Source organism: Ananas comosus, linkage group 16 (assembly GCF_001540865.1).
Source record: "Ananas comosus cultivar F153 linkage group 16, ASM154086v1, whole genome shotgun sequence".
Taxonomy (NCBI): domain Eukaryota; kingdom Viridiplantae; phylum Streptophyta; class Magnoliopsida; order Poales; family Bromeliaceae; genus Ananas; species Ananas comosus.
The window spans coordinates 7,787,079-7,800,176 of NC_033636.1; the positions used below are offsets into that span (position 1 = coordinate 7,787,079).

The 13,098-nt window shown below is 38.0% G+C and overlaps 3 protein-coding genes and 1 non-coding gene across 4 annotated transcripts; 1 reads left to right on the plus strand and 3 right to left on the minus strand.

Annotated features, from left to right (window-relative positions):
• Positions 1,615–3,881, plus strand: LOC109721960 (GDSL esterase/lipase At4g10955-like). Its single transcript, XM_020249793.1, has 2 exons — positions 1,615–1,795; positions 2,876–3,881. The coding sequence occupies exons 1-2, from the start codon at positions 1,653–1,655 to the stop codon at positions 3,786–3,788; spliced, it is 1,056 nt and encodes a 351-aa protein (XP_020105382.1). The 5' UTR covers positions 1,615–1,652; the 3' UTR covers positions 3,789–3,881.
• On the minus strand, positions 3,962–4,034 carry TRNAR-ACG. The gene has a single exon. It is a non-coding gene; the product is annotated as a tRNA-Arg (tRNA).
• Positions 4,531–10,532, minus strand: LOC109722101. The gene is made up of 11 exons (XM_020249985.1): positions 9,754–10,532; positions 9,581–9,644; positions 9,014–9,361; positions 7,843–7,908; positions 6,896–6,970; positions 6,152–6,214; positions 5,999–6,058; positions 5,729–5,818; positions 5,524–5,631; positions 5,280–5,402; positions 4,531–4,881 (listed from the first exon to the last, which is right to left on the minus strand). Exons 1-11 carry the CDS (start codon positions 10,488–10,490, stop codon positions 4,753–4,755), a joined length of 1,863 nt encoding a protein of 620 aa, XP_020105574.1. The 5' UTR covers positions 10,491–10,532; the 3' UTR covers positions 4,531–4,752.
• On the minus strand, positions 10,741–11,405 carry LOC109721962. The gene has a single exon (XM_020249795.1). The coding sequence runs from the start codon at positions 11,107–11,109 to the stop codon at positions 10,876–10,878; it is 234 nt and encodes a 77-aa protein (XP_020105384.1). The 5' UTR covers positions 11,110–11,405; the 3' UTR covers positions 10,741–10,875.

Consider the following 13,098-nt stretch of genomic DNA (forward strand, 5'->3'; position numbering starts at 1 on the left):
TATCATGTTGTCAGGTAATGATATGACTGTATAATGATTAAATGGCGTGATAATATTTAAAATATCACGTTACCACTACATCAGCGATTCACCATCATCTAGTCAATTAAATTTAACTGTAAGTTAAAAGGTTTAAGCACAGAATTACACTAATTTTTTTTTAAAAAAATGATCAAAGTGTTACTTGTCCTGCCTCATAGCTTGAGGACCAAAAATCTAATTCAGCCCTCAGAATATCGCACTCATAAATTATTAAAGTTCCAGTAAAAGAAACTTTTACTCTAAAAATAAACGCAATGATGAATCAAAATCCATTTTGATTGCTATGCCTATATATCAATAACAACTAAAGTCCACATTACAGAATAATGACATTTTATACATAGATTCTCTCAACCCAAAAAGCCTTCTCGGTTACACTTATTCCACAATGCACATAAGCACAATAATAATCTTTTTCTAAAGCAATATTTCACTATAAAATCATAATATTATTTTTTATTAGACTTTTTATCATTCTATAAAGCATAATAATATCAGTTTGGAACATATCATATGTGGTGCTATTTTTTTTTCTTTCAGAGAAAGATTACAAATAAGCTATCCGCTTTATTCATTTTTTTTAAAAAAACTCCACTCAAAATGAAAAATAATTAAACTTGGAACTAATACGGTGCAAATTTCGAAATGACTTTTGTGGCTTTGTAAGTTATAGGAAAAACTTTAAAAACCCCTCATGTGGTTTCATAGTTTCTCACTTTTGCCCCCTGTGGTTTAAAATGTATCAATTTGTCCTCCTGTGGTTTCTTTTTTTTTTTTTCTTATCAATTTCATTATTTTTTTTTTCTTAAATCAATGATAAAGTTAAAATTAAAGGATACTAAAATGAATATTTGATAAATCTAGATGGGTATCTGAAGTTTTTTGTATATAATTCAATAAAATATTAATGAAAAAGCTACTGAAAAGATAAAAACGAAACCACAGGGGGACAATTTGATACATTTTAAACCATAGGGGGGCAAAGTGAGAAACTACGAAACCACAGGAGGGATTTTTGAAGTTTTTCTTAAGTTATATTAAGAAACAAGAGCAATAACCAATTGTCTCTAGAGCAAGTGGCAAAAGGCTTGATGGTTGGTACTCGAGACCCAAGTTCGAATCATAGTTGATTTATATTTCTAGCTAAGTTTATTTCTAAATGAAATAAACGAAGCACCTAGCGTGCTTGTGTCATTAGAATCTTTTAAAAAAAATTAGTTAATTATAAATAAAATATTTAATCTTAATTAGTTAATGAGGTAAATTAATTTTTTTTTATTCTTTTTCAATTATCATTAGAATATTAAAAAATTATATATTTATAATAACAAAAAGATCATTTTATTTATAAAATAAATAATACTTTAACTAATAAATCAGAAGGATATATTTCAAAATATTAAAATTTTTTCTGTGACAATATATAAAAGTTAAATTTTATAAGAATATATTTATAATTTACTCTATTTGTAAGGTGATGTATAAAATTAATCCTAAAAAAAAAAAAAAAAAAACTTTTATCACTCCGTTTTCCACTTCATCAAACATTCCTCCACTCAACGAGCATAATTTTTTTTTTTTAAAAAAAAAAAAACTCTAATTGGTCTCTAATGGCGGAGGGTTCCTCCGTGGAGGTCAACAATGGCGATGGAGGAGGAGGAGGAGGAGGAGCGGGGCATCCGTACGACTTCCACGTGGCGGGCCCCCGCAGCATCGCCGCCCCCACCTGGAGAGATCTCCTCCGCTCGAGCTGGTTCGTCGTCGTCTCCTCTCTCTCTCTCTCTCTCTCTCTCTCTCTCTCTCTGAGTTTTACCAAACCTCGCAGTAGTTGATCGTTATCTAGGGTTTTGTTTTTCTTTGGTGGAGCTATTCACAATCCCCAAGATTGAGTTTTTTTCTTTTTTTCTTTTTTTTTTTTGGGGGGGTGAGAATTTTCCTCGGTTTAACTCATTTTTATTTTAAGTAGCTCAAAAAATTATACTTTTACTTATCTTGTTTAACAAATTATACTTTATTATTTTATAATTTTATTTTTATTTTACTGTAAGTATTTATTATTATCAGAATTTCGTGACGATTGATATATAGGTTTAAAGTTTGCAGCCTAGTTTCCGTCTATTTTTAGTTGTTTTTTATTAAATAACTGAAGGAAATAATTTTATACTTTTTTCAAAAAGAAAATTTTGCGTAGAAACAAAATTATAAATGATTGATAATTTTGTTTGCACTATACGATAGCAAAGTAAAAATATTCTAGTACTATGGGATAGGAAATTAATGTTTACCCATGATTTTGCCTCATGAATTAGCAATGTAATGCATATTATTACTAATGATTTTGTTTTAAAATATAATTCAAGTTCAGGCCTGACGTATGGGAGATCTTCGAATGCAATTTTTTTTAATTTAATTTTGGAGAAACTTCAAATAGCATTTCTATTATTTCACATTTTCTCACTTTAGTATTTTATGATTTAAAGTGTATCAATTTAGTATATGCGGTTTTATTTTATTTTTTTTTGTCAGATTTTTTTTTCGTTAATCAATGACAAAGTTAAAATTAGAATGTATTAAAGTGAATATTCGATAATATGAAGTTTTTTATATATAATTTAACGAAATGTTAATAATGGAGCTGATGAAAAAAAAAATACAGAATATTAAATTGATTCACTTTAAATTATAGAATACTAAAGTTAGAAAGTGTGACGAAAGTTTGTATTTTTTTATTGTCTCTCATGGTGCGCAACTGCCATATAATTTATCATCATCATCAGTGTGCAGATTGAAGATCTTGAGCTGCTTGTTCTGCTTTTCAATTTGATTCTTTCAGGAAGAATCCCAGTTACAGAAGAATGGTCATTGCCTGCTTCATTCAAGCAGTCTACCTGCTGGAACTGGACCGGCAAGCCGAAAGGCGCGGAGATCGTGGCCTCGCGCCGCAATGGTGGAAGCCATTCAAGTACAAGCTCTCCCGGACCCTGATCGATGCGCGCGACAATTCCGTCTACGGAGCAGTCCTAGAGCGGGACCGGTCGGCCGCGCTCTCCGATTTCATCCCGGTAAGGCCGAGCGGCGCGCCGAGGGCCGTCTTAGCCCTCAGGGGAACACTCATAAAGAGCGCGACTGTAAGGCGGGACGTCGAGGACGACCTCCGGTTCTTGGCCTGGGAAAGCTTGAGCGGCTCGGTCCGCTTTTCCGGCGCTCTCGAAGCCCTGAAAACCGCGGTTGACAGACATGGCAGCAGCGGGGTCTGTGTCGGCGGGCATTCGCTGGGGGCCGGTTTCGCTCTCCAGGTCGGAAAAGCGCTTGCGAAACGAGGCGTGTTCGTGGAGTGTCACTTGTTCAATCCGCCGTCGGTTTCGCCCGCGGTGAGTCTGAGGAGCGTCGGCGAGAAACTCTGCAATCTTTGGAAGAGGGTTAAAGGCGGAGAGGAGGGGAAGGTGTTTGAGAGCGAGGTGACGAGGCTGCGCGCCGCGGAAGTGCAGAAATGGATGCCGCATTTGTACGTGAACGACTGCGACTACGTCTGCTGCTACTACAATGATCAGGCAGCAGGAAGTGCAGTATCTAGTGATCATGTCGGTTCGTCGGTCGCGAAGCTTTACGTGATGTCGAGGGGGCCGACGAAGTTCCTGGAGGCGCACGGCCTGCAGCAGTGGTGGTCCGACGATGCGGAGCTCGAATTGGCTCTCCGCCACGGCAGGCTCATAAACAGGCAGTTCAGGTCTTTGTACTCCGCGTGATCGGCATCGCGCACCGGAAATTCGGAACTTGTTATAAGAAGGAAAAAACAGTGAACTCTTTGATTACTCATTGATAGTGATTTGGTGGATGAAGTGTAATTCATTCTTAAAGTTTAAATTTTTTCTTTCTCAAAGATTTAAAAAAAAAAAAACATAAGAAATTTGATAAAATTCGACTCCACTGGGGATCGAACCCAGAATCTCTGGTTCCGTAGACCAGCGCCTTATCCATTGGGCCATGGAGTCGTGTGTTCGAAAATGTTTAATTTTAATATTTAATTTATATATACTTTTAAAACTTTTTAGGGATATTATTGGCATTTTTTAAGTTTATTCAAAATAGAATTAAAGACACTGTACAACACAAGAAACAAGCCTGCTAATTCAACAAGTAAACTTACATACTATTATGTGACAATGTGTATTTATCATCTGGATATGAGTTTTTTTTTTTTTTTGAAAAAAATAAAAAAGAAAAAATAGTGTCTTTCTTGAGTTTCCATAATTCCAAAAGCCATGAAAGTGGATTTTATCTGAGCAATTCTTGGCATTGATATGTTATGTTTAGTTGCAGCTGTTTCTAGAATTACCCCATTCAATAAAGACTCAATATCAGTTTATCTTTTTTTTTTTTTTTTGGCGGGGGTCATATTTATGCAATTTTACATTAAATTGGATAACACTTTATCTGATTGAGAAAATAAGAGAAGCTACAGGGAAAAATAAGCGTAAAGAGCGCAAATTCATACATTTCTATGCAAATAACATTAACTCAAGATAATTGATTTCAATATTTACTGTCTCACATTCAAAACAACCTACCTTTTGCTTCCTCAAAACTCTCACGAAAAAAGAAAAAGAAAAAGAAATTTTAAATGAAACCGCTATTCAACTTTCTTACTTTCGTGAAGCATTCTTGGTACATTCTGTATTTATTTTTTGTGCCGCAAAACATAATCCTGCCCTAAAGACTAACAGTAGTTGAATCTTTAGTTACATCCTTAGTCGACAGGCCCAGCGCCTCTGCGATGCTTTTCACCTCAGCAATCATCGCCACCACGTCGTTGAGCTTATTTACTGCCGAACCAATACCCTGCATTCGAATTAAGAGGAGTCATTAGTCACGGCGGGTAATCAACCATTCGCCATGACGATGAATCTTACACAAGTTCTTCGATGCATATCGAATTCAGCTTCAGAAATGCACTTTTAAGTTTATAATAATATTTTGGTGTAATGATTGTAATCTACATGAGGTGTTATGTCCAAAGTTTATGAATGTACACCCAAAAAACTGGATTATAAATGATAATTGTTGAGATCAAAGTTATGCCGAACCATATGAGATTGGTTTTCCCATTGGAACTTCTGACAACCAGACCAGTTTTTTAAGAACACGGTTTATTTCCTCTTTTTTCTTCAGTGAGGAGTGAAGTAAGAAAATTATGAGTATCAGAGAGATTACAGAATAAAAGAAACAAATATACATACCACACCAGCTGCTCCTGCTGTTAAGGCCATTGGTGCGGTAACAGCACTTAGTCCAGATGAACACATTACTGGAACGGTGACCGCCCGAGAAATGGAATACGCAGCTGCTAATGTAGGTGTTGCCTGTAATAACCAGTTCTTAGGGTTACAATGTCGATAATAAATGATATTTAAGTTGGTCAAGAGATAATAATATAAATAAAGGTTGTGGTTCATTCTCTGCATTATTATCCTTTTCTCATACCTTCTCAATTAAGCCAAGAACACCAGGCTTTGTGGGAGTAGAGCATTTTCCACCTTCGGTCTGGATTATATCAGCGCCTTCCTCTTCGAGAAGCTCAGCAAGCTTCACCTGTTGCGTATGTTAGCATGTATAGTAAGACCAAATTCCCCCTGTATAATTCTCGACAACATCGCACTCTAAAATACTTCAGCAAGACATTATTTACCTGATCAGGGAGACTTAGTGTGTGAGGTATGGTGACTGATAGTGTGAGGAACGGGAGAATCCTCCTTGTCTCTTGTGTCAGCTTTAGTATCTGTTATCAATTAAACTATGAATGAGCGAACTTTAATGAAAGATCAACCATGACCAAGTTCATACAATGATATTAGGAACAACAGAAGAAACAATTTAGTAACAAGTGCATTAGGCAGTGTAAAGAAACACTTAATATTAACAGAAGTTCTAGTATTGATAGCTACAACTATAGTCCTACCTGCTCCGGAGAAAACTGGATACCGAGCTCATAAAATGAATCGTAATTTCCGATCTCAATCTGCATCAAAAAATGTTTTTGAAGTTGTTGGGACTACGACATAAATGTGAAGAGGAATGTAACCCAATTAGCCTGCAGATTTAGGATCCTGACCATTTGAGCACCTGCTTCAACTGCAGGAGCGAATGCTAGGGGATCGACAGAGGACACACAAATCTGCCAACAATCGCAAGCAGCTTTTACATAAGAGTTAGAAACAACATATTATGGCAGAAGTATGACTAATTTCAGATTAAGTGAATAAAATATCATTTGATAGTTGTAATCTGTAGGAATGTAAAACCTTTTTTTTCATTTTTTGGCAGATAATATACTGTAGGGTGATTCCCTATGTTTCTCCCATGTCCAAATACTAAAATTTTAAATTTTTATTATGGTTCATCATTTAACATAAACATTAACAGATTGCTATTTGTTTTCTTTAATGGACAAAAAAATGAAATAATAGTTCAAACATGTTATAAATTTATGCTACACCATTGATTTTGTAGAAGTTGTGCCGAAGGGCCAGATTGTTTCATATTGGAATGGTACTTTCTAATAGTTGATAAATGTTGATGACAAAGTACTAAATGTTACACCAAAAAAAAGCAAAAAAATCACCTTCAGAACCTCAATGTTCATCGCATAACTATATGCAGAGTCAAAGAGGGAATATAAGAAATAAAGAAAAAACGATGAGATTGTCGAGAAGTTGTAAGGTGTTAAAGCATTGCACCGCAATAAGTTAGCAACTTCTGCACTAATTTGAGCACGAATGCTCGATATGTTTTTCACAGGCCACTGTTGCTTATAATATGAATATCTGAGCTTTCCAAAAGAAATATAAGAGTTTACCGGAAGAGAGGTTAAGTTCATGGCAAGTTTCACCAACTCCTGATCGCATGCTATATCAACATGAGTGGCACCTCCCTGTAATTTATGCATATAAGTATAACATGACATTACTATGAGAAGGCAACTTTTGTAGAAGAAAAGACAAAAGAGGAAATCATGAAGTGCATAAACAAAATTATGAAAAGTAAAAAAAAAATAAAATTATTAGAGATAAGAAGGCTAAATTGAAAAGCATAATTTACACTCGCATCAGCATCACTATAAAAAGTCAAACAATGTAAATAAGTGAAAAGCCAATTTATACTGAAGGTATAGCTGATATGAGGCATAAGTATTATTCCCGCAGTTAACAGTTTGAGTTAAAAATGTTCTGCACCCTGTTATTAATATACTTAAACAAATGTATCGGTAACAGGTAAAGGTACACACCGGGACCAAACCATGTTTTCAGTAATTCCACTGCAAGGATACGTTTCAAATTTCATCGAGTACTATTCAAGACTTGGCTCAAAGAAACTTTACAAATCAAGTATGTATTATCTTTGCAACAATCTGCAAAAGTTCTATATTTGCGCTCCTATATTTAAACAACTTTCTTTCCGCTGCGTGACAAGAAACATAAAAATAGCAAGATTTGCATTATTCAACGAGCAGACAAGTATAGAGAACCAAAGCAAGTTTAACGCAGAATATGTCAACACTGGAGAATCAAGAAGAAAAAGTGGAAATAAAATGGCCATGATCATCTGTATAGGAAATAAAATGACAAATCTTGCTAAGGCCGGATAATTTGGGGGGTGAAAAAAGAAATTTAGAGTGCAGGTAGTTGTGTTTTACATTTTGCCAGCTTCTTCGCAAATCAAATTGCATAGAGTGAAGCATGTCATACAGCGAAGAAGGAAAAAGCCAAAAAAAAAGAAAAAGAAAATCATGACAGAAAAGCAAACCTGATCTGCTGCTATAACAACCGAAGCAACTCTGTCCTTGTCGAAATTCTGAAGACCAGAGATGATCTGCACTAAAAGAAAATATATGTAAACAATAGCGAGATTCGCGTGAGGAATGACTAGTACACATAGAGCCACAATGAAAGATAGGATTTGCATAAGAGGACATGTAATTTGCTTTCCGACAACCTGTAAGTAGTTAATACTACAGTTAACAAAGTTTTTGTTAGAAATTTTTAGATAGTAAGTTGTTTTTCGTCTCGAATTTCCTTAGACTTGATCGCATTAGCTTAACATTTATGTTGAGACAAAAATTCAAAAATCAGAGGATTAATATTAAAGACAGTTGCCCACTAAACATAGATTCTAAGTAGAAGGTAAATTTTCCTTTTTTTTTTTTCTTTTTTGGTTTTTTATGCACATAAATCATTTAATTCAGTTCAGGATAAAGATTTTTCCTTAAATCAATTCACATAAGTGTAAATCTATTCTTGAATATCTAGGAGCATAAACCATCACATTACATCCAAGTTTATGTGCACTAGTTCTGAATAAACTTTGTACAAATCTAAAGCAAATATCCAAAAAAAAAAAAGAAGATAAAATACATACAAATATCATAAAAACCTTCAAAAGCACTATTACATCGTGCTACAACTGAATTGATCACTATGTTAGGTATGTACTAGTTTTTGCCATACAGTAAGCTTATTACTACTAACTATTCTACTAATCATAGGATGATATTATGCGGCATAAAACACATTATCAATCCTTTTAGTCATTTCGACAAACAATTGGTGTGCAAGGCCTAACATCTCTAAAAAATAAAAAAACAACAAAAGTATGTACACCCCCATCTACTGTCCCGATATTGCGACTATATATATTTTTTTACTTGATCTGTCACATATAGTACACTTCCGTAAATCCGATTCTCTATGTAAAATGGCCATTGAATCCTTAAATGCTCATTTTCATAAGAAAAATAAGTTTTTTTTTTTTTTTTGAAGGCGGGAGACAAAAAGTGCAATATATGTAGAAATTCAGCGACAAAATTATTTAATTGAAAAGTTTATGGACCAAGTTTTATCCTTCTTATGGATACAGTGAAACCGAGACTGGTTTTGTCAAATTGAAGCTGTAAAAAAGAAAAATCCAAAGGTGAGACCTTTAGAGCTTTTTTGTCCCGAAAATCTCTAAGAACGAGCTCCTTCGAGCTCGAAGCCGAAGCTCTCGCCGCGAGCAAAGCCGGGGCACTCCGCGCGGAGCCAAAGCGGCGGCGGGGGTTGCTGCGGAGACGAAGAAGGGTCTGGGGGTTGTGTCGGAGGAGGAGAGCGGAATCGGAGTGGCGATTGAGGGTGGAGAAGGGTTGGATTGGGAGGGTTCCAATTTGAGCTCCAAGAGCCATTTCTCTCGGAGAGTGGGGGATTAAGAGGGAAAGGGATAAGATTTTGAAATGTGGAGAGAGAGAGAGAGAGAGAGAGAGGTGGAATGGTTTATAAATATCCAAGAGTTGCTAAGAAAATGAAATAGTAATGATTCACTCTCAACCGTTCATCACTTTAAGAGTAGTAAATCATCATGTAAATCGTAATGTTGTGGGTAAAGCATTACTCTTTTGAGATTGTGTTATACTTTTTACTTTTGTAAATTCCAGTAATAAACACCTTTTTGTAGCGTAAAATCATTAAAGTGAACTCTATCATTCACACATTTTTGCAAATAGATAGATCACAGATTCACAAAGCAACACCATTTCGCAACATAAACACCAAAGCCTTATTCCAAGATCACGAAAACTGCGGAAGAAAACACATATTTAGCAGTAGCAGTGATAACTTAAAAAAGTAATTACTACATGGATATCGCCACAGAGGCATAACCACAAACACCTGGCGCTCGTCGAATTATAACCCATTCATCCTCTCGATCACGGTGATGACGCCCTGCATCCCCAGTTTCCCGTCCCCGTTCGCCACCATTCCCAGAAACAGCTTCTGGAAAAGCGCTGCGCCGGGAAGCACCACCACCGCCCCCTTCTCTTTCGCGTCGTCGTCGTCGTCCTCCTCCTCCTCCTCAGCTTCTTCGACTCCTCTCCCCAACGCCATCCCGAGATCCTTCACCATGTACTCGACGAACCCACCCGAGGCGAAGTCCCTCTCCACCATCCTCCGCCCGAAGATCTCCGCCACCCTCGACCCCGCCGCGCCGGCGCCCACCGCCTCCATGAACGTCGCGGCGTCGAGCCCCGCCGCGCGCGCGAACGACGCCGCCTCCGCCGCGCCCACCACCGCGCCGGCCACCGCGATCTGGTTCGCGATCTTCGCGCTCTGGCCCGTCCCGGGCGCGCCCATCCACGTCGCGCGCCCGAGGCGGCCGAGGAGCGGCGCGAGCCACGCGACGACGCGCTCGTCCCCGCCCGCGAGGATCGCGAGGGTCCCCTCCCGGGCGCCCACGTCGCCGCCGGAGACGGGCGCGTCCACGGCCCAGCACCCCTTCGCGCGCGCCGCGGCGGCGACCGCGCGCGCGAGCGCGGGGTCGCTGCTGGTGCAGTCGACGAGGACGCCGCCGCGCGGGAGCGCGGCGAGCGCGCCGGACGCGGGGTCGAGCAGCGCGGCGCGCACGTCGGCGGGGTGGCCGACCATCGTGAACACGACGTCGCTCGCGGCGGCGGNGACGCGGCCAGGCGCGCGCCGGCGCCGGCGAGGCCCGCCGCCTTGGACGGCGTGCGCGCGTAGACGGTGAGGTCGTACCCCGCGGCGAGGAGGCGCGCGGCCATGGCGCCACCCATGACCCCGACCCCGATCCACCCGATCCGGGTCGAACCCGGCCGGATCTCGACCGGGTACCCCCGCTCCACCCCCGCTGCCCCCTCCTCCTCCCCCTCCTTCTCCATTGCTCCTTCACACACACACACCCCCCCTCTAAACAAAACCCCCCAAACCCTAACCCGCCTTTATTATCCCAAAGCACGCCGCATGAGGACAAAATAAAAATCCCATTTTTACTAGAAAGTGCGCACCAAAACCGTCAAAATTGGCATCCGCAGCAGAGGAAGAAGCAGGAGAGGGCGAGAACGAGGACCACGGCTTCGACGACGGAGAGGATGCGGAAGAGGACGTCGTCGACGAGGGAGAAGCGGAAGCTCAAGCGCGTCCACTTCCACGAGGGCGAGAAGGAGGAGAAGAAGCTCGGTTTCCAGCTCCTGGGCCCGCGTCGTCCCTCCTTCGAATGCTGGAGCTTCCGAAACCACCGCGTCGCCATTAACGGCGAGGAAGAGCCCTTATTAAAAAAAAGTACCCGTTTTCCTCGTCAATGGGGACGGGGACGGGCATGGGGGGTGCGCTTTAAAGTAGGGAAAGGTCAGGGGTTTTTTGGAAATTTCGACTATACGCGGTTTCAAAAGCTGGTGAAGAGGTGGCCGAGGCAGTGGGACTGTGGGAGGAGACTACTACTATGTGACTTTGTATGTGCTGGAACTTCGATTTTTTTTATTTTTATATTTATTTTTATTTTTTTTAATTTATTCTTTGCTTAGGGATCAAGGTTTGCATCATTTTTGGCTTCCACAGAGGATGTTGGAAAATTATGTGTCATCATTTTTGACCTGACCATCTCTATTTGTACCCACATATATTCGTAAATTATTTATAAATTTATATTAATTAAAATTATGGATAAAATTGATGAGTATTTTTTTAATTATGAGCATTTTTTGTAACCTACGAATGCTCAGGAATACCCGCAAATATTTTTTAATTAAAAAGTTTTTTTTTTTTTGTCTATTCATCTTAAGAATTATAGATCTAATTGATTCTCATGTGTTTTTCTTTTTCTTTTTTTTTTTGGATGCGGCTTTCTCTCCTACTATGATGCCTCTTCCGCCGCACTGCTCTATCACTCTACGATGGACCGGTCTATATGTAAAATACTTTTAGATATAATTTATATGTTTTAAGACTTTATTAGTATTTATTATATATTTTGATATTTCAAACAACAAGTTATATTATGAATTTTTAAAAACTATGTACATGTGTTTTGTATTTGGAAAGTATAGAATTAAAAAAAAAGAAAAAGAAGAACATTATACTGGTAACCTGCATGCCCACCCTTCCGATCCTACATGGACGAGTATATGTAAAAATATAGGCTATTAAAAAATTTGCGGATAAATCTTACCCTCTGCGGATAAATCTTACCCATACCCATATAATTCGATGGTACAATAATCCATCATCAGTTTATCCAATTCATCTAGTCATCTTATCTGCCTATCTCTCTCCTATTTCTCTCTCGTTCATTTTTCTCCTCTCATTTTATATCCTACCTTTTCATGGTCTATTTTTGCAAAATTCAGTGATTTTTTTTTTTTTGCTAATTAGTCAAAATACTGTGGTGGACAAGCAATTAAAATTTTGAAATTATTGATAAGGATGCTGTAAGAAAACATTGATTAAAACAAAAAGGTAAAAAAAATGTACAGAACGTATCTGAACTTGAAGTATTTTGAGTTGACTATCCAATCATTTAAAATTTTAATTTTACTATCCAACATTTTCATTTATTTGATCCGAGGCAGATCAACAACACTTTGACTTCAAATTTTTAATATTTTATCTTTTTTGTAAGTTTTAATGCAATTTTTGCAACTATAAATTTATTAAAGTGATAAGTTCAAATCAAACAAATTAAAAGATTAAATAATAAAATCAAAATTTTAAAAATAATTTATAATTTAAATAAATTTTGTATATTTTTACCAAATAAAAAATGCATTACATAGACACCATAAAAGACTGTAGAATCGGATGGTGATAGTGGCCTAATAATATACTAAGAGTTACTTCTAAGAAAGATCTAGAATAATGTAGAGACTTGTGGTCAATATTACCTGTGTTACATATTTTGATGGGTTAGGGGGTGTTATCAATCATGCTGCTGTTGACTTAATTCATCTCTAAGATTTGTCTTGAGATTTGGTCTTGCGTGCATTTTTTGCCCGATTAGAAATTCTACAAAATATTATTTACGTAAATGAGAATTTTATCTTATTCAGATTTATGATGCACGATTAACTTGTATATACATATTTTGATGGATTAAGAATTTTCAATTATACTACCACATGTAAGATTTGTCTTTAGATTTGGTCTCGCATGCATCTTTCGCCTGATTAGAGATTTTGCAAAAATATTGTTTACGTAGACGATAGTTTTATCTTATTCAGACGTGTGATGCACGGTTGAGACC